Source organism: Leuciscus leuciscus, assembly GCF_965113295.1.
Source record: "Leuciscus leuciscus genome assembly, chromosome: 3".
Lineage (NCBI taxonomy): Eukaryota > Metazoa > Chordata > Actinopteri > Cypriniformes > Leuciscidae > Leuciscus > Leuciscus leuciscus.
This window is the reverse complement of record NC_138727.1, coordinates 20075944-20100135: the sequence shown is the minus strand read 5'-3', so window position 1 is coordinate 20100135 and position 24192 is coordinate 20075944. Positions and strand designations below refer to the sequence as shown.

At 39.5% G+C, this 24192-nt stretch overlaps 2 protein-coding genes and 1 long non-coding RNA gene across 6 annotated transcripts in view; 2 read left to right on the top strand and 1 right to left on the bottom strand.

The window, feature by feature from the left end:
- The window catches only part of tmem131l (transmembrane 131 like), a 57046-nt gene extending 33252 nt beyond the window's left edge, over positions 1–23794 (bottom strand). For 2 of the 3 annotated variants that reach the window (XM_082165627.1, XM_082165628.1), the window contains exons 1-3: positions 23358–23793; positions 22617–22678; positions 15924–15964 (exon numbers count right to left, since the gene is read on the bottom strand). In XM_082165627.1, coding sequence (XP_082021753.1) covers positions 15924–15964; positions 22617–22678; positions 23358–23466 — 212 coding nt within the window. In that variant the 5' untranslated portion in view covers positions 23467–23793. Of the gene's footprint in view, positions 1–15923; positions 15965–22616; positions 22679–23357 lie in introns of all 3 variants that reach the window. The other variant, XM_082165629.1, reaches the window with a different exon arrangement.
- LOC309495810 (uncharacterized protein) lies at positions 6702–11790 on the top strand. Its single transcript, XM_082165678.1, has 2 exons — positions 6702–8265; positions 11568–11790. Exons 1-2 carry the CDS (start codon positions 7138–7140, stop codon positions 11568–11570), a joined length of 1131 nt encoding a protein of 376 aa, XP_082021804.1. The 5' UTR covers positions 6702–7137; the 3' UTR covers positions 11571–11790.
- On the top strand, positions 15971–19012 carry LOC309495829. Of its 2 annotated transcripts, XR_014204831.1 has the most exons (3): positions 15971–16761; positions 17129–17406; positions 17439–19012. It is a non-coding gene; the product is annotated as an uncharacterized lncRNA (long non-coding RNA). The 2 variants fall into 2 exon arrangements; XR_014204832.1 differs by having other exon boundaries at positions 17129–19012.
- Positions 23795–24192: the final 398 nt, after the last annotated feature.

Below are 24192 nucleotides of genomic sequence, written 5' to 3'. Positions count from 1 at the left end.
TATAACTCTGAATAGCTTTCAAAGTTCTCCATAAAAGGCAAATGAACAAAGTAAATCAAACCTGGAAGAGCATCAAATGTAAACTGACTTAAAAAAAGAAAGGTCACATGTTCCTGGGCCTCATATACTCTGTCTGGACATTATCATACTGGTAAAACATGTTCACATTATTAACCTTTATGGCAGTCATCTTAATCTAAATTCTGGGCTACACAGAATCCAAGTCGCTCAGACAACCATCACTGAGTGAGTGTGTAAAAATACACTGGGTAGATCTGATACTGGATAGCCAAAAGTTCATCAGCCTGCTGTGTTTTCAAATGGCAGCTGACGGGTGTTGAAAGCAGCAAAACATTGCATGATCCTGTCAAGAAATGTCAACAAAAACACAATCAAGTGTGTTTGACTTTCTCTAAGGCATAATGTTGTACCCTGAACATATTTCCTGGAGGTAAAACAGAAACACTGTGCACTGGCTCCGAGAGTGAGTAAAGATTCACTGAATCACTGCACAGCAAAAATGGATGATCAACTATCAGATGATCAACTATCAAGTGCACTAATTTTTAACCTGTGGGTACACACATGCTGTCTATGCTGAAACAGGAACTACAGTGTAAGAGTTTCAAGTGAGCTTATTTCTTCAGTTTTTTGTATGAAAGGCACTTGGCTGTTTGTAATGCCACTCTTTTATGGTTGGGAACTAAGAAACGGTTATTATTCAGAATATTTCATTACTTTAACAATACCAACATTTAATAATTCGTAAACTGTTCTCGTACAATAAGACTTAAAAACAGAGTGCAACCAATGTAGTCTGAATCCTGAACAAATGACTCTTATGAATTGGTTCTTTATAGTGAATTAAACATATACAGCTAACAACTTTAATCTGTGTAGCTATTGACTATTTGTTCATATGAAAGCATGTAGTTAAAGTTTTATTTTACAATGTACTCTGAGGTCCACATTTAATGTTGTTCAGGTTTTAACATAAGCAAAACCATCCTTAGAAGTAATAGGCTATTTTCTATCCTGTTTTGGACCTTTTGTAACATCCATTTTGATAGGAGTGATTTTCAACGTCCCTGCCATTACACGTGTGGAACTGTTTTTGAAAACTTCCTGTGTTCAAAATGATCTCGTTACATAGTTGAAACAACTGTGAAACATTTATGCATATTACATATGCTTTATAAGTCTAGGTTGTGGCAAATAAAGTTTAAGTTATCACAGTTATAGTTTCATCCTTTACGATAAAGTTTTAAATGCATACATTTACAGTGTCATGTTTTTAAATCAATTTAAACATGTTGTAATGTTTTATTGATTTATTGATGATAAAATAGCAATAGCATTGTTCTCTACGTGCTACGTTCCGTATCCGGGAATCCTCCGCATTAACCCCATAAATGCCGAAGCAAAGGAAAGAACAGCAAATCACAAATATTCACAGTTTGACTGCGGCGCTACAGTATAAATACTGTATCAAGTATCAAACGATCTGTATCAGACAAAGATACATGTGACACATGGTAAAAACACTGTTACTCAGACTTGTGTGTTGCGACATTACTGTCAGATCCAATATAGGATAACTGTCAGATCCAATATCCAATATGACGATGCGGCACTGCATCACTTTTATTTTCAGTCTTTCTGAAAAGCCTGCACCGAACAGTGTCTTGTTTAAAAACAAATCTGCAGTAAAATGAAGTGAACAAACAAACAGTGTCTTACCAACAGTGCGCACCAAAAGCGAATTTACACAAAGATGCTAATTGACGCAAATTTGCATAAATTGGGCACGATTGCCACGGGCACGGGATATTCGACTCAAACGAGTCTTCTGCGCAAGTTGAAAAATGTCAACTCGAGCGGGAAATTTGCATGACGCGTTGTCGCGCAAGCCAATCAACGGAGAGCTCATTGACACGTTCTGGAGAATATGGCGAAATTCACAGAGTTGTGTGCGCCTCTGGATGTTGCTGTGAACCCAGACATATAGTTTTAGTATCGCTACAGTTTTGTTGCTGGAGTATTCCTGTATTTGCATCTCTCTCGTATTTACTACTACATGACGTGTGAATCGGTGGGCGGGGCTAAAGAGGCAATGATGTAGAAGTAGGCATTGATCTTCTGCAAAAGGGGTCGCACTATTACGTTTCAATAAAAACTGTTTTTGGACTAAAGAAGTTTTGAGCTCTGAAACCTAAAGGATTTTTTTTTTTTTTTAAACAACGACCTCTTATATGTTAAAAGATTAAAGTTGAGTAAAGTAAAGTCACTTATGCTCACCAAGGCTGGATTTATGAAAAACATTTTCATAATATTTACTGAAAAATATTATAATTTAAAATAACTTTAATTATTATTATTTAACTATATTTTAAAATGTAACATCCCTGTGATTGCAAAGCTGAATAATCATTTAGATCTATTACTCCAGTCTTCTGTCACATGATCCTTAAGATATCATTCTGATATCGCCACCTTCCTAAAATAATTGCCCAAGTCATTTTGATGATCAAATTACTTATTTTAGGAAGGTGACGATGTGCGGATTTGCTGCTCAAGAAACATTTTGTTGAAACAGTTGTCCTGCTTAATATTTTTATGGAAACTGTTAAAAAAATAAAAGAATTATTTGAATAGAAAGCTCAAAAGAAGAGTGTTTATTTGAAATGCAAATGTTTTGTAACAATACAAAAGTCTTTACTGTCATTTTTGATCAATTAAATGCACACTTGCAAAAAAAATTTTTTTAAATATAATATATTCACTGAAATGGAATCAAGTTTACAACTAATAATTGACATTTCAACACACACACACAACTTTGCTGGCAGTAGCATCACTTCCCATCACAAAAGAAAAAAACAAATGTTGATGCTTCAAATAGTGTGTACAGCTCATTTCCTGTGTGAGCTGAAACAGGAAGTTGTAGGAAATTTGAATAATGCAGGGGTAGGCGTGTACAAATGACACTGAGTAGCTCATCGGAGTTCAACCATTGTTATTTATTATCTATCTTAATGAAATGCACATTTGAAAAGTTTCCATGATTTTAAAAGATAATCACATAACATGCCTTCCCTGAACAATGGAAACGCATGCGGTTTATACTTTGAACAAACATGAGAGTGATGAGACTTTTTATGATGATACCCTACTTTTTACAATTTTGAGTTTTGTGTTTTTCACCCTTTAAATAACAAGAATAACCCTGTTTTATCAACAGTGTGTATCAAGCCATCCTCAGCTGGAGCTTGATTTGGATGTTTTGCAAGTAAAATGTAGCCTATGTTCAACTGGATCTGGTCTTTTCTCTTTATGCTTCAGCAGTGTGTTTTGGGTAATTCAATGTCAAATGAAGTACAGACATGCGTCTCTGCTGATATATATTTTTTTTTACAGAAATTGGACAAGGTGCATCTGCAAATGTCCACAAAACTATTTCAGCAGTTTGTGCAAAATGAAAAACAGAATAATGGAAAACTGCTGCTTTCAATCCTCTATAACAGTCGATCTCAATCTTTTGACAAAGTATATTCTCTGGTCAAGTCTGAACATTCAGTATAGTATATTATATTATATTATATTGATCAGATCGTAATTAAAACAAAAGAAATGTCTTCAGTATTAAAAAAAAAAATCCAGTTTGAGATCCAATGTACAACTGACTTTATCTATATATATTATTTAGTTTAGATTATATACAGATTAGATTAATAAAAATTAAAATTAATAAGTATTTGTAGTTATTATAACCTATATATGTTTATTTTATATTAAGGTTAATGTATGTCCCATCTCTCCATAACAATATCTTCAAAATAAATATTGTTTGTCGATTTAGCTGTTTTAAGACTTGAGCAACACCTAAGCAGTAGAATAATTCCATACCTTTGTCTTCAACATTAAATTTATTTGGATTTTATTGTCCTAACACTTTTGATGGACTCTGACCTGGTGGTTTATCATATTCAACACCCATGACTCAACACTTTCAAGGAAAGCAATAGATTTCATCCGAAATTCAGTGGGGATCATACAAACACACTGTTCTTTCAATGACAAAATCCATAGACTAATATAAACAAAAATAGTATTATCAGCTCTGTTTTCAATAGATCTAATAGATTTAGATTTGGCACAGCTTTGTGACAGGTTACTGGTTGCTACACAACAGAGGGTCACATGACAGAAGCAATAAGCACACAAGCAATAAATGTGTTGCCTACTAGTTGGTGTCAATGTGACATAATGGTTGCCAAAACAAACACAGAAACACAATCATCCCTCTACAATTCAAGAGGAAAATAAATGCACAATAAGCACATGGTTAAGGATGGCTAATTTGTTTTGCCTTTTGTTATTGTTCTTTTTTCTTCTTCATTGAAATACACATGACAAGCACACTGCCCTAAATATTAGTGTGCATGATCCAGAGAAGAAACATTGTGGAATGTTTTGGGCTTAATGGAATGTAGTTGATGCCAGGAGCTGAAGCTATTTGTGGTGTTGGCAGAGGGCAGAGGAAGAGATGAGAGGGCGTATCACAGCAGGAGGTGTGAAAATTAGCACTAGCAACCAGAGAGAGAGAGAGAGCGAGCTGCAGAACATACTCTACACTATGGCTATCTTCAAATTGGGACTTCAGGAGGCCCTAATGCCTCATTTACGAATGAGTTCTGGTGTCCACTCAATCAGATAATGGATTATCATGAAAAAATATGCAGGACGGGGACTTGGTGCTATTCGTCAGTTGTTGACTGGACTTTTAGATGTGGGTGTTGCACTCAAAAGTGGAGGCAGCTTGCAGGTGCATTGATCGTTTTTTTATTTTAGCCGATATCTGTTTCTGACTTGCACAAAAACTGCATTGCAATCATTTACCAAACTGTCATTTGTGTGGAATATTTCAAAGTCTGTAAAAATGCCGTTAACAGGCCAGAGACGGGACACGCTGAAAGATGGAGAGGAGAGCACAGAAAATCCTGTACCGGTCACAGCAAGCTCACTGTTCGCAATGCTAGAAATGTTGGAAGAAAAATATAAATATTGAATTGGGGGTGGGTGTTTATATGAATGTATCTCTGGAGGGAACCGACTGTCTCAAAAAGCTAAAAAGCTGTTCATAAAGCTAAAGTCAGACCATTCTACTTTTGCTTTAAATCTTGAAATTTAGCATCTTGGTTTGGATTGTGATTAAAACGCAGTGGTTGCCTCTGATTTCAATTTGCTACAGATATATAATTGTTTTTATTTAAGGCCAGTTTGGCCTGCAATAGAGCAAACAACAAATACAGATTTGCCTATACAAAGAAAAAGAAAAAAAATACAAAAAATAATCGGCAACCAGTATCAGAAATGACAAATTTGCTTGTAAAAAATCATCAGTCGGCCATGAAAAATCATGATCGCTGCATCACTAGTTTATATTAACTTAATGATCGAAGTCTGGCATATGTCACCAGAGACAAAGCTAAAAAAACTGAAAAACTTGTCAATGGTGGAGAAACTCTGCGAAAAATCTCAATGGCGTGCAAAGAGTTATAGATTACAAGGTCTGTTCTCTAAAAAAAAAAGAAATGTATGCACGGATTAATGGTTTACGATAACATCTATAATATGAGTTTAAAAAAAAGATATAGTGAATTTTCATTTCATGCTGAGTTTCATGCTGAGTTGTAAAGTTGTTCTTGTAGTTTTAGGTGTTACTTTATTATGACATTTTTAACAATTTTACAAAAAAAAAACATGCATTGTATACTGCATATTTTGTGAATTGAAACAGAAATTGGTCCCATTAAACTTCCACTGATCCTCAACAAACCCGTCTCCATACCGGCGTGATGACTCCGATCTTCAACCAGATGGAACTGGATAATATTCTGATTGTTCCAATCCAATCTGACTTCTGACCTATAGTGCTGCCTGGATCATAATCATACACTGTTCGTTCATTGGCCAGAGGAAAACTGGCCCCCCGACTTTTTTCTCCATTCTGCCACCTGATGGAGTTTTGGTTCCTTGCCACTGTGGCCTTTTTGCCTTTGTTGCCATTGGCTTGGCTTGCTTAGTTGAGGACATTAAGTTTAACATATAATTCAATATTCAACAATAATATTGATCTGCCTGCATTGAAACCATTATATGAGAACTGAACTGAGCTGGACGATGACATCACGGTTTTCTCCAGAGCGGCTATAAATAAACTAAATTAGTAACTTTTTTACAACAAAAATGAAACATAAATAAACTTACTTGAGCTGGACTGTGAGGCTATTTTCTTCTGAAAACAAACTTTGTTGCATTATTTTCCAGTTATCTCTGTAAAGCTGCTTTGAAACAATCTGTATTGTAAAAAACACTATATAAATAAATGTGACTTGACTTCCACACCAAGTGCTTCACTGTAACCCAAATGTTTGCCTTTTTCAGGTAAAATAATTTTTTGGTATTATCAACCAGAAAAAAAGAAAAAGAAAAAGATAAACATACAAGGCCAAATTGGGCAAATTTTATCATAAAAATATTGTATGGACAATTGTACAGATCAAGTGCAACATCAAGCTCCCAAAACTCAGTATGAGAAACTGACTAGCTGAGGTTAAGCACAAGTGTGGCAGTTTTTTTTTTTTTTTTTTTTTTTTAAGTGCATATAACACTTTTTATCATTTATGGATTAATTGATTTACTAGTTGTGGCGAGGGGGGCGTGGTTTTGCGAAGTCTGTAGCGGGAGAGAGAGGACGGAGCAGAGCGGTGAGTAAGTAGGTCAAGTGCAGATGATAAACACCTGTGTCTGATTGCAGTAATTGGCGTGGAGAGACCGGATATAAGCCGGCGAGAATGAGAGAGAGAGAGAGAGAGCTAGACTGGGACCTCGTGCTGCCTACCCTTTTGCAAGAAACAACTTGAGAAACTGGACTGTTTATTTTTGTTTTGTGCTGTGCTTGCGTGCACGGTGAAGGCGCTCTGTGCGCAACCTTTTATTTACTTTTGAGAAACTTGCTAATAAAAACGAGTGTCCCAGTATTCGCCGACCCCTGTCTTCTTCCTTCCCTCACCCACAACACTGAACCTCATCACACTGGTGCCGAAACCCGGGAGGAAGAAGATCGCCGCCGCCATGCAGACCCCGCCAGCCACGCCGTTTGCGGACATCATAACATCGCTCGCCGGTCTTCATCAGGAACAACATCAGCAACTGCTGGCGATAAAGGAGGAGCAGGACCAGAGGTTTGAAGTGCTCCTCCGAGGCCAGCAGGAAGACCGCGAGCTGTTCCGGAGCTGGATAGACCGGGAGGTTCGGGCCACCCCCCCTGTTAAAGAAACATCAACGCCGCTGCCTCTCAACAAAATGGGTCCCCAAGATGACCCAGAGGCGTTCATCGATCTCTTTGAGAGGTCTGCGGAGGACCGGGGGTGGCCCACCGAGGACTGGCCAATGCGGCTCATTCCCCTGCTTTCCGGAGAAGCACAAGTAGCCGCCCACCAACTGCCAGTCCAGAACCTCCTGGTCTATAAGGACCTCAAGCGTGCAATACTCCAGCGGGTCGGCCGGACCCCCGAACAACATCGCCAGAGGTTCAGAACGCTGAGCCTCGAAGAGTCCGGTCGGCCCTTCATCATGGCACAACAGCTCCGGGACTCCTGCCGCAAATGGCTGATGGCCGACGAAAGCGACGTCGAGGACATCATCGACCGAGTGGTACTGGAGCAGTTCGTGGCGCGGCTTCCGAGGAAGACCGCGCAGTGGGTCCAGTGCCACCGCCCGACGTCGCTGGACCAGGCCATCCAGCTGGCGGAAGATCAGATGGTGGCGTGCCCTGGGGTCGGCGAACCCCTACCATCCGCTTCTCTCTCTCTCTCTCTCTCTTCCCCCTCTCTCTCATGTCCCCCTCCTAAACCTGTCCCTCCTCCCAGGTCTCGTGTGGGGCTTACGCCCAGACCAGCGCCCAGATGGAGAACGGGGACCCCCGCAGAGCCGTTACCAGTGCCCCGAGTCCCTCCCAGAGGAGGAAGCTCATCTAGCGGTCTCTTTACTTCACCGGTTGCTTCCCCGCTCTCTCCACGCCAATCTCTTGACCCGCTTCCTGCCACCAGGGCGGCGGGGAAGTCTGGGCCGGCTTGTTGGCGCTGCGGGGATCCGAGTCATTTTATCGATCGGTGTCCGGTGATGGAGGTGGGGACACTGATCCGGGTCCCCGATGCGCCACAAGCTGCCCCCGATCAGGCTGGCCTGTACCAGATACCAGTAAGTATCAAGGGGGGTACGTTTTCCGCTTTGGTGGATTCAGTTTGTAACCAAACCTCCATCCATCAAAGTCTGATTCAACCTAAGGCATTGGATAGTAGCCGCATGGTTAAGGTACGGTGTATACACGGGGAGGTGTCGAATTATCCGATAATGCCTGTGGACATTCAATTTAGGGGACAAAAGCATAGAGTAGAGGTGGCGATTAATCCGCACCTCAGGCATCCGCTAATTCTGGGGACCAATTGGCCAGCATTTAATGAATTATTGGGGTATTTATGTGCGGATGCCTCTTGGGCAGAAAGAGATGAGAGGAACGAGGCAGTTGCTCAGGTGGGAGAAGCTGAGTCGGGACCTCTGGGGTCTGCTTCAGGGGAACGGAGCGCTCTGGAAAGAACCATCCTTACGGAGCGCGATGATTTTCCCCTGGAGCAGTCTCAGGATGAAACGCTGAAACACGCTTTTGATCAGGTCCGCTCTATAGACGGCCAGCTACTCCACCCTGACCAACCGCTCTCCTATCCTTACTTTGCAATTTTAAAAGATAAGTTGTATCGGGTGACCCAAGACGCCCAGTCAAAGCAGGATACAACTCAGTTGTTAATACCTAAAAGCCGCCGGGAAATGCTTTTCCAGGCGGCTCATTGTAATCCGATGGCCGGGCATTTAGGACAGACAGCTACACTAAACCGTCTCATGGCCCGATTTTTCTGGCCGGGCATTCACGAGAATGTGCGCAAGTGGTGCGCGTCTTGCCGTGAATGTCAGTTGGTGAATCCACCGGCCAACCCAAAAGCACCATTGTGCCCTCTCCCATTAATGCAGGTCCCCTTCGAGCGAATTGGTATGGACCTCATCGGGCCATTAGAACGGTCGGCACGGGGACACCGCTTTGCTTTAGTTCTGGTGGATTATGCAACGCGGTATCCTGAAGCAGTACCGCTCCGCACTATTTCCGCTAAGAGTGTGGCGAGCGCACTGTTTCAATTAATCTCCCGGGTGGGAATCCCGAAAGAGATTCTCACCGATCAAGGCACGGCGTTTATGTCACGTACGATTCGCGAACTTTATGAATTATTGGGCATTAAATCGATTCGCACCAGCGTCTATCACCCACAAACTGACGGGCTGGTGGAACGATTTAATCGCACGTTAAAAACCATGATTCGGAAGTTCGTACAGGAAGACGCCAAAAATTGGGATAAGTGGTTAGAACCCCTCTTGTTCGCTGTACGGGAGGTCCCGCAAGCCTCCACGGGGTTTTCCCCCTTCGAGCTTCTTTATGGACGTCAGCCCCGCGGGGTGTTAGACGTCCTTAGAGAAACTTGGGAGGACGGACCTTCGAATAGTAAAAACGAAATTCAGTATGTCCTGGATCTGAGAGCAAAACTCCACACTTTGGGGCGGCTATCAATGGAGAATTTGCTACAGGCCCAGGACAAACAAAGTCGGCTGTACAACAGGGGGGCTAGACTTCGTCAATTTGCACCGGGAGATAAAGTACTTGTATTACTCCCTACTTCTAGCTCGAAATTACTCGCAAAGTGGCAAGGACCCTTCGAGGTCACACGGCGAATTGGAGATCTTAACTATGAGGTAGCTCGAACAGATAGGGGCGGAGCACATCAAGTCTATCACCTCAACCTACTTAAAAAATGGTCAGAGGTGGAATCAGTGATGCTGGCGACGGTGGTGAGCGGAGAGGAGGATCTCGGGCCAGAGGCGAGTCTAAAAACTCAATCTCTCGCTCTGGCCCCTGGTGGAGACCACCTCTCACCCTCCCAGCTCTCTGATGTAAAAAGGTTACAAGCAGAATTTGCTGATGTGTTCTCGCCCCTACCTGGTCGGACGGACCTCATTCAGCACCACGTTGAGACAGAGCCGGGCGTGGTTGTACGCAGCCGGCCGTATCGTTTGCCAGAACACAAAAAAAAAGTAGTTCAGAGCGAATTAGAGGCAATGTTGCAATGGCAAGAGTCCAACAGTGACTGGGCGAGCCCGATAGTTTTAGTGCCTAAAACCGACGGCTCGGTTCGATTCTGTGTGGACTATCGCAAGGTGAATGCTGTGTCGAAATTCGACGCTTATCCAATGCCAAGGGTTGACGAATTGCTTGATCGGCTAGGGACTGCTCGATTTTATTCGACACTGGACTTAACGAAGGGATATTGGCAGATCCCCTTATCTCCTATGTCCAAAGAAAAAACAGCTTTCACAACGCCGTTCGGATTACACCAATTTGTTACCCTTCCTTTCGGCTTGTTCGGGGCTCCAGCCACCTTTCAGCGTTTGATGGACAGAATTCTCCGGCCGCATGCTGCATATGCCGCTGCCTACTTGGATGATATCATCATCTATAGTGGGGATTGGCAGCGTCATATGCAGCACTTGCGGGCTGTCCTGAAGACGCTGAGAAGGGCGGGGCTCACGGCCAACCCGAAGAAGTGTGCAGTTGGGCGTGTGGAGGTAAGATATCTGGGCTTCCACTTAGGTCATGGACAGGTGCGTCCCCAAATTGATAAGACTGCAGCGGTTGCGACCTGTCCAAGACCAAAGACCAAAAAGGAGGTTAGACAGTTCCTGGGGCTGGCGGGATATTATAGAAGGTTTGTACCTAATTATTCGGACCTCGCCAGCCCGCTGACTGATCTAACTAAAAAGGAAGTACCAGATACGGTCCAGTGGACGGAGCAGTGCCAGCAGGCTTTTACTCAAATAAAGGCTGCTCTATGTGGCGGGCCGCTCTTACATGCTCCTGACTTTTCTCTCCCTTTTATTCTACAGACGGACGCGTCGGACAGAGGGATGGGCGCGGTCCTGTCCCAGGAGGTGGAGGGTGAAGAGCGGCCGGTGCTGTACATCAGTCGGAAGCTCTCTAAGAGAGAGACGATGTACAGCACCATAGAGAAGGAGTGTTTGGACATCAGATGGGCCGTTCTCACCCTCCGCTACTACCTCCTGGGGCGGGAGTTCACCCTCTGTTCGGACCACGCTCCCCTGCAGTGGCTCCACCGCATGAAGGATACCAACGCGCGGATCACCCGTTGGTATCTAGCTTTACAGCCTTTTAAATTCCAGGTGATCCACAGGCCGGGTGCACAGATGGCTGTGGCCGACTTCCTCTCCAGGAGGAGGGGGGGGGAGGCTGCAGACCGGATGGCTCCCCGGCCTGAGTCGGGCGGTGGGGGTATGTGGCGAGGGGGGCGTGGTTTTGCGAAGTCTGTAGCGGGAGAGAGAGGACGGAGCAGAGCGGTGAGTAAGTAGGTCAAGTGCAGATGATAAACACCTGTGTCTGATTGCAGTAATTGGCGTGGAGAGACCGGATATAAGCCGGCGAGAATGAGAGAGAGAGAGAGAGAGCTAGACTGGGACCTCGTGCTGCCTACCCTTTTGCAAGAAACAACTTGAGAAACTGGACTGTTTATTTTTGTTTTGTGCTGTGCTTGCGTGCACGGTGAAGGCGCTCTGTGCGCAACCTTTTATTTACTTTTGAGAAACTTGCTAATAAAAACGAGTGTCCCAGTATTCGCCGACCCCTGTCTTCTTCCTTCCCTCACCCACAACACTGAACCTCATCACACTAGTCTTTCACTACATTTAAAAATGAACAATATAGGCCATAAAGAGCAGTCATTGTGGCATCACTTCCCCCAAACAAGAATGTTTTATGCAATGAAGAACAAATGTTCTCACAGACTCCTTTTACTTGTGAAATAAACATGGTGTAACATCCTGAAAGCGAAGTGCTCAAATGTTCTAAGATTTGAAATAGTGGACAAACAGTGTAAACGCAATCAAGAATGATCTACAATTAGGCAACAGTACTTTCAGTGACATTACACAAGATATGAAAACAACAAACCATCTAATGTCTATTACTTAAAATCATACATATCATACAACATTGTGAATCCTGATGTGGATCTGCTCACCAAAAACAGTATTCAAACATATTAAAACATAGCTTCCTGAAATTCTCTGACAAAACTACCTACATTTTTTTGTATTAATCTGTAAATCTGTAATGGACTCCATTACTAGTGGTAGTGTGATATTGTATGTCGAATGTTTGAATCACAATTTCCTGGAATAATTTTTGAGCAGAAATAGGCTTTTCCCAAAATATGTTTTGCACATACTAAATAAAAGATTGTCTCATTAATCTCATGAGAAAGAACAGACTCGAGAAAGAAATTTACAGGATTAATTGACAGGTTCTGGGAACAATAGTAAAATAATGCTGTCAATGTGTTTGAAAATCTTTTAAAATAATTAAATATATTACATTGTTATAGTGTTTATATTATTCTCTATTTCAAGAGTAATCAGCAAATCTCAAATACTAATGTTTTAATACAGATTTTTATGCAATTTATGTACACATTTAGATGCCAAAAAGACCAATCCAATATTCACATAGCTTGCATAAAGCAGGTGTATTATATAGACCGCTCAAAATGTGTTTGAAATCCAAAGCTTTATAACCACGTAGTCAAGCACTTGCCAACTTTGCTTTCAAAAGAGACTTCATAATATAGAATAATGTGTTTTATAAGCAGATAAAACAATAAAAAAATTCTAAAGCTACTCAAATCCATGTATCATATATAGACCTCAAACAACCCATAACACAGGCTCTTTCTCTTTGCTCTGCATGCTGTAGATAGTCAATAATCTCCAATACACAGTTAGATGCCGTCACAGACACCCTGCCAATAGATACACAAACGCAAGGCCAAAGTTCAAAGAGCAAACACCAGTAGTATACTCTTCCAATAGTTAAAAAAATATATAAAATAAATAAAACATTGCATAGTCTTCAGTGTATGAATTAAATATACAATGATTCAAATGTAAAGTTACTAATGTGATTCAGTGAAGATCAGTGATTCTCTCGTTTTCTTTTGATTAACATATCAAATGGCAGAGAGAGCAGGGGGTTTATTAGGCTGCTGTCACTTTAAGACCGAATGCACAGACCTAATAATACACTGACACAAGTATTTGATTACTTTACCAGATTACTGAAGACATAACTCAATGCGATTAGGTTAAAAAGTCCCCAAGACGGACATTGACAAATTGTTGCGTGTATTTGTTAGTTTAAGCACATACCCGAAGCAGCATGTACTTGTCCGTGTTTCTCTCCATCTCTGTTGAACAGCGTTTCTTTCGCAGCTCAATACTCTTTTACACGTGACGTTATATGATTCGACTGATTTGGATGTTACGTATGGTGACAGTGCAATGCTTTAAAGGAAAGGAATGGAAAGCAGCATCATGTTTTCATAACCGCCTAAATCAAAAATGAAACAAAAACACAGCCCTAAATCATTATTACTGACCCACTGGTGGTTCGGGGTACTTGCGTACTTTGCGTATAGGGAGGATCGACACTGTAGTTTGTTTATAGTCTACATTTAGTTGTGATCATCTGTGAAAATTATCTTGATGGACAAAACGTGTAAGTATCATAAACTTTTATTGATCACAGAGCTTTTTTTTTTTTTTTTTTTTTTATAATCCAAAAGCCTATGGAAAAATCCTATTGAGTTTTGTCGAGGGAACCAGTGTGAAGCTAACTGCCGACTGGCCAACAAAATGACGTCATACCTGCACCACTCTATTAGAATAACCTTATGAGTTTTTGATTCTACAGGGTTTTACTTTCGTCTAATGCACAAGCAGTGTGGTCAAACAATTTCACTTCTCTATTCGGACAACCGTCTAGCACTGTTCTGCTTGTCTGTAAAAAAGACTGTTACACTGCTCCCATGAAATTACCAAAAGCATGCTGCATACATGCATAATGAGCAGCATTCTGTTGCTCTTCGGGTTGGAATTAAAATAGTATTGACTAATTTCACCACATCCCATATTTGTTGTGTTTATTAAATACCTTGGCTAACCTGATAATGCTGATACAGCTACCAATAAGTGTGTGGTAGTCTCAGTTCTGTTTAACACATTACCAACCTTTTAACTATATTTAAATACTCATACCTGTAATTCCATACATTTTCCCCATACCTGCAAAGTCATGAAAGATGAAAAGGGTGATCCGAGCCCATTAAAATAATAGACAGTATAAACAAATATATAATAAAATTATTACTATTTTAGACTGTACTATCATATTAGTTTGCCATAATGAAATTATCATCACTCATTTTATTATTGGTATTAGTATTATTACATAAGTAGTATGATTATGCCATTATTTATGCACTGTTACAGGACCCTTGACAGATTTCATTTCAATTTGGCAATTTCTGCTCATTCAAAAACTCAATTTAGACCAATCAGAGTGAAGGTATAATCTCTGCTTCCTTGTTTTAGAGTCCGGAGTCACCTTCAGGTTTATTTAAATATTTAAAATGGAACAAAAATATTAAAACACAAATTTAAATAAAAAATGATGGAGAATTGAGTTTGACACCAAACCATTTTTAAAGATGGCATTCATTTTCTGCATTGAAAGTTTTTTAGTTTTTTAGTTTTTTTTAGCTGTGTTCAACATCAATGTTACAGTAAGGGTATGAAACTGCACGTTGCTGTTGATACAGGAACTGAGTCTTGCTGATGCTGTTGTGTTAAAAGCAGCCATTGTGCTTGGTGATAGTCCCTGATTAGGACTTAACCACAGAGCATGCTGCTACCCTGAGGCAACAATGAAAAGACAATGTGAACTATGAAACATCTGCTACAGGCAGATAGCAGAATGAGATCTACAGAGTTGGGGACGGGTAGCATGAGAGGATGTGGCAAAGATAAAATGAAGAGGGAAAAAAAAAGAGAAAGTAAAAAAAAAAAAAAAGCTCCAATTACTAAAAAAGAGAGTGAACAAATTTGCATGCACAAACACAGATGCTTTAAGTCTTTGAATATGATCAAATACACAAATTATCCACAGTTTATGATGGTAATAAATCTTATCAAAATAAATACCACTGGCTTGGAGTCCACACATCATGTTTTCTCCTGCAGAATTCAAGCAACCAATACATGAATCACTCATCATCTGAACTGCATTTAGTGACAGTCAAACCCACAAATACGTGAGGGAATGAGGCTTGGGTAAGTGAGGGAATGACACTAAGTACTAGCTGGACTTCCATCGATTTGAATGTTGGGATATTGCAGAAATAAATGTTGGATAGAAACATCAAGATGCAAAAACTAGTTCCAAAATGCATACTGAGCAAAATGTATGCTTGCTTGTAACTTCACTTCACTTCACTTCACTGGCACATTGTTTACATACTGTGCTCATATCTTTCTATTGAAATACAGTTAATAAAACAGTGTGTGTTGATCTTAGGTCATGCCAGTCATATGAATGCAAATGTAGAGTGAATAGAAAGCTGGTGTCCTAAAGAAGCTTAGTTTTCCATGCCATGCACTGTTGAAACAAGCCAGCCCTGCCTTCATTTAAATGTTTAGGGGATGTACACAACAGACCCCCAGAAACTTACATGTGATGCTAAAAAGGTAAAACTTTTGTTCTTCAAGTTTTGAATGTGAAAATTGTATAAACAAATTGTGGGTTTACAACAACAGATTTGTATTAACAATACCTGAAGCAAAGATACCAAAAAAATGCAAATAGGCTACTGTATTAAAGTCTCAAAGGGACGGTGGTAAAGAGAGACTCTCACCTCTCCTCTCGAGGAACATTCTCACTGTGCTGCTCCTCTGCCTGGAAGGGAAAAATATATATTTGTTATATAGATTACATAACAGCATAATACATAGGTACAGTTATATTTAGAGTAAACATAAGGTTGTAATGAGGTTTAAAATAAAATAATAGAATAACACACAAGGTTTAAAAGTTTGGGGTCAGTATGATTGTATTATTTATAAAAATATAAAATAAAATAAAAAACACATCCAGAAAAGAGGCATAAAACTGATCAAAAGTGACAAAAACATTTTCTAATTTTACAAAAGTTTTCAAATAAATACTGTTCTTTTGGATTTTCCAACCATTAAAAAAAAAGGTTTAAAAAGCACAGAATCACAGTCCCCCAGAGTTACAGTTTATTAAAAAAGTATCCTGGCTCTTCCAAGCTTTATAATGGGAGTGAGTAGCGCCAGAGAAAAGCACATCCATCCATCATAAAAGTAATCCATACTGCCCCAAGAGGGTAAATAAAGGCCTTCTGAAGCAAAGCGATGTGTTTTGTAAAAAAAAAAATCCATATTTATAACTTTATAAGCTAAAATCACTGGCTTCCGGCAAAGGCTGTACGCGAGTATAGTTCCGGCGGAAGAGTGACCTCTGACCCTACGCATTAGGTATTGACGAACGCGGAAGCGCAAAGGATAGAGCAAAACAAAACACCGGTCACAAATTTGAAGTCTAAAACAGGGCTTTTATTAACCCCCTGCAGCCGAATGGATTACTTTTATGATGGATGGATGTGCTTTTTTGGGCTTCAAAATCTCAGGCGCTACTCACTCCCATTATAAAACTTGGAAGAGCCAGGATTTGTTTTAAAGTCGGCATGAAATCAAAATTGACCCTATTTACTTTGTTAGCGCATATTACTAGTCTTGTGTTGAACAATTAATCCGTGCAAGTTAATACACAGAAAAAAATTGTTTGCCGTGGTAATCTTTAATCAAAGTCTGAAAAGTTACTTCCGGTCTGAAATGTCATCCTTTTCTGATGACGTAGGCTTGACGGCTTGGGTTGAAAAACGCTTAACCACTCCCCTCAAACCGTTAGTCTGCTATGAGCAGAGATGGAGAGGAGGAGCGCTAGAGTAAAACCCTTCCCTCTGTTCAATATTCCGTTTCACTTGGAAATACGTCACAACACTGGAGAGAAGTCATTTGTAACTTCCGGTTCACGCAGACTTTAATGTAACTCTGATTGTATTTGGCTGAAAGAAGAAAGTCATATACACACTAGGATAGCGTGAGGGTGAGTAAATCATGGGTGAACTAACCCTTTAAGACTGCAGTAATGGCTGCTGAAAATTCTGATTTACCATCACAGCAATACATTACATTTTAAAATATATTGAAATAGAAAACAGTTATTTAAATTGTAATAATATTTCACCATATTACTGTTGTTACTGTTGAACTACTGTTCAAAAGTCTGCATTTATTTGGTCAAACATTCAGTATGTTTGACCAAATAAATGCAGACTTTTGAACAGTAGTGCAAGTTATGAATAAATGTAATACGTAAGAAATGTATTACATTCCTTCACTTAGCATTGCAAATAAAAATGTTACCTAAATAACATAAAACTGGAAATAGAAACAAGTAAATTCAGAGCACAAGTATACTTGAGCTGACCTTATTTTGAAAGCACCACAACTGAAAGGGAACACTGTACGATTTTGACACATAGCCATACTATTGCATAAACTACCAGTAGCACATCATAGGCAATTTTCTGAAATAGCAGTCTTACTGAGAGCCTTCAAACCATGACTGACGAGTGTTACAGCAGGGTATCCATAGGAACTAGCTAACTTTAGCCCTCCAGGCATACAATAGGTGTATATAGAGGCCACTTGGTTGCCTGGTGTCAGATGACTGTTAAGTACACATTTTACAATGATTGGATGAATATGCAGGGTTCCTCAAGATAGAAAACATGCAGTGAATCTGTAGAGTTTTAGTGTAGTACTTGGAATGTAAGTATTAGAATGCACTGAGTAAATGCAGCATCCATCCATCATTGGGTGAGGGTGGTTCTCTTTACATGGAATGCTGCAGGTCTACTCAATCACTCTTGCCATCTATATTGACTACAAATGAATCAAAGTCTATTTATGGCTCTGCTTTTAAACGGTTGTCAAGCCGATAATGTGTTTCTTAAATATAAAGCTGTTTGTGAATGTGACCTTCATTTTTATCATTAATTTTTGTTCAATTGTGATATCAAAATCCAGATTATTCATGAATGAGCAAATCATATCTAGGACACACCAGTCATGCTAGAACAAACCCAAAAAACAAATCCAACATGGTATTAATAAATCTAAACACAACATATTTTAAAACTAAAATAAAGCACATTTACTCAAAAACAGCTCAACAATATTTTAGAAATAAATATTGTATATGCTATTTATAACATGGACTTCGTCTGATATAGAGCCTAAGGGAAATAAGGTTGCCCTATTCAACTTTAGAATGATTCATACACTGTAAAGAAGTGTAACCAACTTTCTTGTCACTTTCCTGTTATCTTGCAGTTATGTAATGATAATGAACCAAAGCAGAACATTCCTTAACTTCATTTTCTACGTGCAATTTACACAAGTTCTAAGCGCGTGCGAGACTCCTGCGAGTATGCGCTTAGAGCTATTAATGTTGTGAAAAATACATAGCAGACACCGACAACGCGCTAACAGACAGGTAACATTTAATATGAAACAAAGTCTCAACTTTTCAAAATTAAACAATAAATTGGCCTACCGTTTTGTGGCTCTTTAATGTGTCGTGACAGATTGCCTCAATTAACTCAGTGAATGAACATCAGAAGGACTGTTGTTTTAACGCGGAAAGGCGACAGTACACCTTTTTTCAAAGTTCAAATCCACCGACGTTAATCTTCTAACTCTCCTGACTGATATCGGACAAAAATGGCGGATTATGATTGGTCAGATCGCCGGTCAATCAAACTCCCTGCGATGGGTGAATTGAGGCTAATTTAAAAGTGAAAGTAAAATGCACACTGCAGCACCAGCTTTTTAATAGCGATATAAAAAACAACAACTTTAAAAAAATATTTTTAATATTTGTTTAATAGCTTTAAAAATCTAAAATATTTGTTTAATAGCATCTTTTTATTCAGAACAATTAATAAAGGCCAGTATCACCAGTGCCAATACAGCTACTGATGTCTTTATGAAATGGATTTTGTTTCTCAATTTCAGGGGATGAGTGGAGTAATTTTAGCCATTCAACAAAAAACATTTACATACTAGTGAAATTTAAAAAACAAATTACGAGCAATAGTGCAAATTAATACAAAACAACAAAGATACAAAAGAAATAAAAAGTGCTTTAAGACTTTCAGGTAGGCCTAGGCCTAGTTCTAGCAATAGTACAAGGGTGGGCGATATGACCAAAATCTTATTTATGAGAAATGTTATTTCACGTTAATGATATACACCACGATATAGCTATTTTTGATATTTTATTTTAGTTATTAAAAATAAGACAAAAAGCAAATACAAACATTAGGACAACAGCAACACAAAAAATATTTATATTAAAGGGATAGTTCACTTTGAAATAAAATTTTGGTATGTTTTAGCTTACCTCAAGGGCATCCAAGATGTAGGTGTCTTTTTTTCCACAGTAGTTTCAATTTTGATATTTTTAGGTCAAACCGTTCTTGTCTGTCAGTCATATAATGCAGGTCGATGGTCACTGTCTCAAAGAGCATGCACAGAGTCCAAATTAAAACAATTCCCCGGGTATAGATATATACAATAGAAGTCGCGGGTATAGATATATACAATAGAAGTCGCCTTGGCTACTGCAGTTCATTGGAACGAAACCGTAGCCAAGGCGACATCTAGTATATATCTATACCCGCCCGCGCCCTCAGATCACTTGGACGTGGCTGTGTTCAAGAGGTAAAAACGATATAAATACTGTTCGTTTTCTCACACAAACCGCTTGTTTCGTGTCTTAGGCCATCAATGTGTACTTACGATGGGGAATTGTTTTAATTTGGACTCTGTGCATGCTCTTTGAGACTGTGACCATAGACCTGCATTATATGACTGACAGACAAGAACGGTTTGACCTAAAAATATCAAAATTGAAACTACTGCGGAAAAAAAAGACACCTACATCTTGGATGCCCTTGAGGTAAGCTAAAACATACCAAAATTTTATTTCAAAGTGAACTATCCCTTTAAACCAATTGTACCTTAAAAACGTAATTTGTTTATTTAACATGGAGGCCTAGTTAGAAATAGTGCAGAAACGGAATAATCAAATGTAACATTTTTTCTGATTTACACCTAACTGTTTACTTTCACTTGAGACTCAACAGACTGTTTAATTGTTAATTTGACAATTGTATGTGTATTCGACCATTCAAGCTACCCTGGTAATCCAGAGTTCTCGCGAGAGCACAAGTTGAATTTGCTCAGCGAGTTACTCTGGTGTCAAGTAATGATGCTCATTAAATATGACCCTCTATCTGAGCAGCACCAATCACACCAGGTTATCTGATATAGGCGGGCCAGAGGCGAGATGATGACAGCGCTGCAACGTCGAAGTCATTAGTAAACATTGCAAGATGGCTATGGATGAACACCATTTGTTTAAAACGGCTTTGGCAGCTACAATGAAAGATTTTGACTTTCTCTAAAAGAGGAACAGAAGACGCCGCTCGAATTGTTCCTTTGCAAGAAGGGCGTTTTTGCTTTTTTGCCGACCGGATACGGTAAGAGTCTAATCTACCAGTTAGCTCCGCTGGTGGGCTAAGCATATGGGGCTTGTTGCGATTGATCTTAGTGTTATCCAATTGCGTGCAGTGAGATTTTCAAATGCATGCTTGGTGCCGCCCTTCGAGCTTGCCGATTTTCATTAGTCGATGCCAGACCATTAATCTTTTAGATTTAGGTCTGGATTTCCAGGCTACATTCAAGCATGATAAGACACAAAAGAGAACTCAAATCCCATCCTCGGTCAGCTGCTCTCTCTCGCTTTCCGGGGCTGGTGAGTGGAACCAGATAGTGTGTTCATACTGTGGCGCTGCAGGATGCAATGAACAAAACTGATTTTGATTTAAAATATTTTTTACACATTAAATATCACAGAAATGAACACGCTATTTTTGACAGCCCTACTACATACAGATTACATTCAGTACAGATTGATATAACATTGCATCCAGCTCTAGTAGTACTGTCAAGACAACAAACTAAGCCCCTTTAAACAAATCGAGAACTATAAATGGATTTTTCCATCCACTTTGATTGTAGTCATTCTCAAGCTGTAAGACAGGTCTCTTGCGTGACTGTTAACCACAAAAATGGCAAATTGTCTGTCAACCTTAAGCAGCAACAGTCTCTGTGCATGTTTGTGTGGCTTTAGCTTCCTGCCCCAAAGGAAACATGATAAAAATATCTTTATCAAACTTTAATCAGTCTCGTGTGCCTGATCGTGATAAAATAAAATCCATCACCACTAGAAACAGCACACTTTTAAAACTATACCAGGTGTTGGGCTCAAATGCCAATGGTGTTATGTTTTGCATAGCTCTATTAGCAATATGTTCATTCATATTAATATTTAATCATACAACCTATGCATCACCTCTTCTGCATAGCACAGCAACTCTTCTGTACATGTTATTCTGTCAAGTGTTTTTCTATAGGCCTAGATATGTTATTTCATTAGTATGTCTAACTACTATATTATTATTCCTCTGTGAACAGGAAGAATCTAGCAAATGCAAAGATCATACCTGGCAATTAAACTCTTACTTTCTAATAACTTTTTTAATCACAGGGAGGGAAAGTAAGGCTTTTTATTGTATCTCATACAACCGGCTTAACCACAATTTGAAGTGCAGATCTCAGAAATCGTATTTGAGTATCATTTAGATACTATTGTAGTTTTTATTAATATTTTACTTGCATATTTTCCATTTTACGAAGATAAAAAGTCGTACACATTTGTAACAACACTAATTTCATTTTTGTTTGACATTTCCCTTAAAAGGGACGGTTCACCCAAAAGTCTTGTCATTCATTCACCCTCAAAAAGATATTTTGAGAAATGTCTTGACGTTTTTGTCCATAAAACGGAAGTTAATAGTCGGTAAAATAGTTTGGTTATCAGTTAAACATAACAGTAAAAACATTTTATATTAAAATGACAACATTTTTCTAAGTGAACTAAACCTTTACGAATTCCATTTAGGACTAATAATTTAAAAATCACATATTAGATTTCGTACTATATATGCTGCTGGAATTAATGTCTGTTTGTTATTTGAGACGAAAACATGAGACTGTGCAAAAAATGTATGTATTATGTTCTTTCAGGATCCTAGAGTCCTTACAGAAAGATGCCTCCCAGTTCCCGCCTCCACATGGAAACGCATTTCACCAAGCTAAATAAACAATCGCAGTGCCCATATAAGCACTGCAAAAATCAATAGATACAAAATCATATTGAAAATGAAAGAAGAAAGTTATTTAGATTTTTTGCCACCTTTGCAAATGTAACAACAGTACATTGCACCACGTCTCGCACGTGCTTTCGGCTCACAATGAAGTGAAGTTGCACAGTAATAAAAACGTCCAGCTTATGACGTCATATTTTTTAAAACCAGCTCACATAACGTTACCTGCGATGGCGTGAAGAAGTCTGCGTCCTCCTGCCAAACCACGCTGGGCATCTGAGTCAGAGCTTCAGAAAGAAAGAATAACAAACATAATATAGAACATAAAGCGAGCAGATCAACAAACACCAGGCCAATTCCTGTCTCTACACAAAAATACAGGAAATCCGAAAATGACACTAGTGCTTGTCTTATCATGCGTTATCTAATGTTTGGTTTGCAGTAGTTGAACAGTAAGCAGTATATGAACTGGCTTGGATGACAAAAGGCGTGCAATTGAACTGACAAGCTATTTTAGTCCAGAGCTCACACCATGACAACAATCCACATAACCTTACATGCCGCTGGAAACACATTTAAATGTGCATTAATACTGTTCGTAGCTTGTGTTTTCTTCTGCGAACATCGAATATACGCTTAGTTCCCATAGACTGCACTGAATATCAGCTGTATGCAGATATATGAGCTTTGTAGCCTATCGCATTAACACAGGAAATCGAACAAAACCCAAAAAACGCTTAAGCAGTCTGTCTTCAGATTTTAATCAAAAGATAAATCCTTATGCAGACAGACAGACGAATGAAACCAGAATAAAATAGATCAGCTTTCGGGTGAATACTGTGTCCTTATAGCATAACGAGTGCACTTGAATACTTGTCAAATCAGCCCTCGGCAGTTCCTCCGACATTTTTCACACTCGCGTTGCATTCGTGAACATACTAAATAAGGCGAATCTGTATCCCTCACCTTGAAACTGAGCTTCTCCGTGTTGAATGTACGGCAATAACAGCTGTAGGAGTCGCAGAAGCACATTAATCCATGTTTTTCTGTGTGTGAAGTCCCTTTGGCTCGCCATGCTGGCTGTGTTGAGCTCCCTGGCTTCACTTCTTTCTCTTTCTCTCACTCACACTCACCCTCCCTCCTTTCTCAGCAGTAACGTTACCTATGCGAGTGTGAGAGTGTCGCCCACTACAGCCAGACAAGCCATCTACACTCTACAGACCAATTCGCATTTCACACAGCACAGACAAACGCAAACAAACAAGTTTTCCGTTGGATTTAGAATTTTCTGAAAAATAACTGTCATGTTCACACTGCCCCAATAGACACAGACAAACGCTGATTGAACATATTCAGTCGGGGGAAAACAAACCCCGACCAACGCCAACAGGGCACACTTGACAGTTGACTGACTGTGTTGTCCGGTTCGTAAACGAATCGTTCTTTTGAACCGGTTCTTTTTAGTGAACCAGTCGAACCAGTGAAGCGCTGATCCACAACTAGGCTACTCACTTTCCGATATGTCCATCTGAGCTCTGACTCGAAATAAACCAAATATACTCCAGTAAATCCAACAGAATGCGCATGTTTCTTGAGTATTTTGTTGAACATCAATAAGTGTAACAGAATAAAACATGTTGGAAACATGTTTATCACATAATTACTGTCTTTTCACTGTATTATTAAAAAGAAATAGGAAACACAATGAATTGATTGTAAAACCAAACAATTATTATTATAGCCTACTAAAACATTATTTTTAGGAACAGCTAATTTAATTTCTAAGTAAGTTGATATTTGA

Coding starts and splice junctions, on each gene's coding strand:
- LOC309495810 (XM_082165678.1), top strand. CDS start 7,138: ATGCAGACCCCGCCAGCCACGCCGTTTGCGGACATCATAACATCGCTC.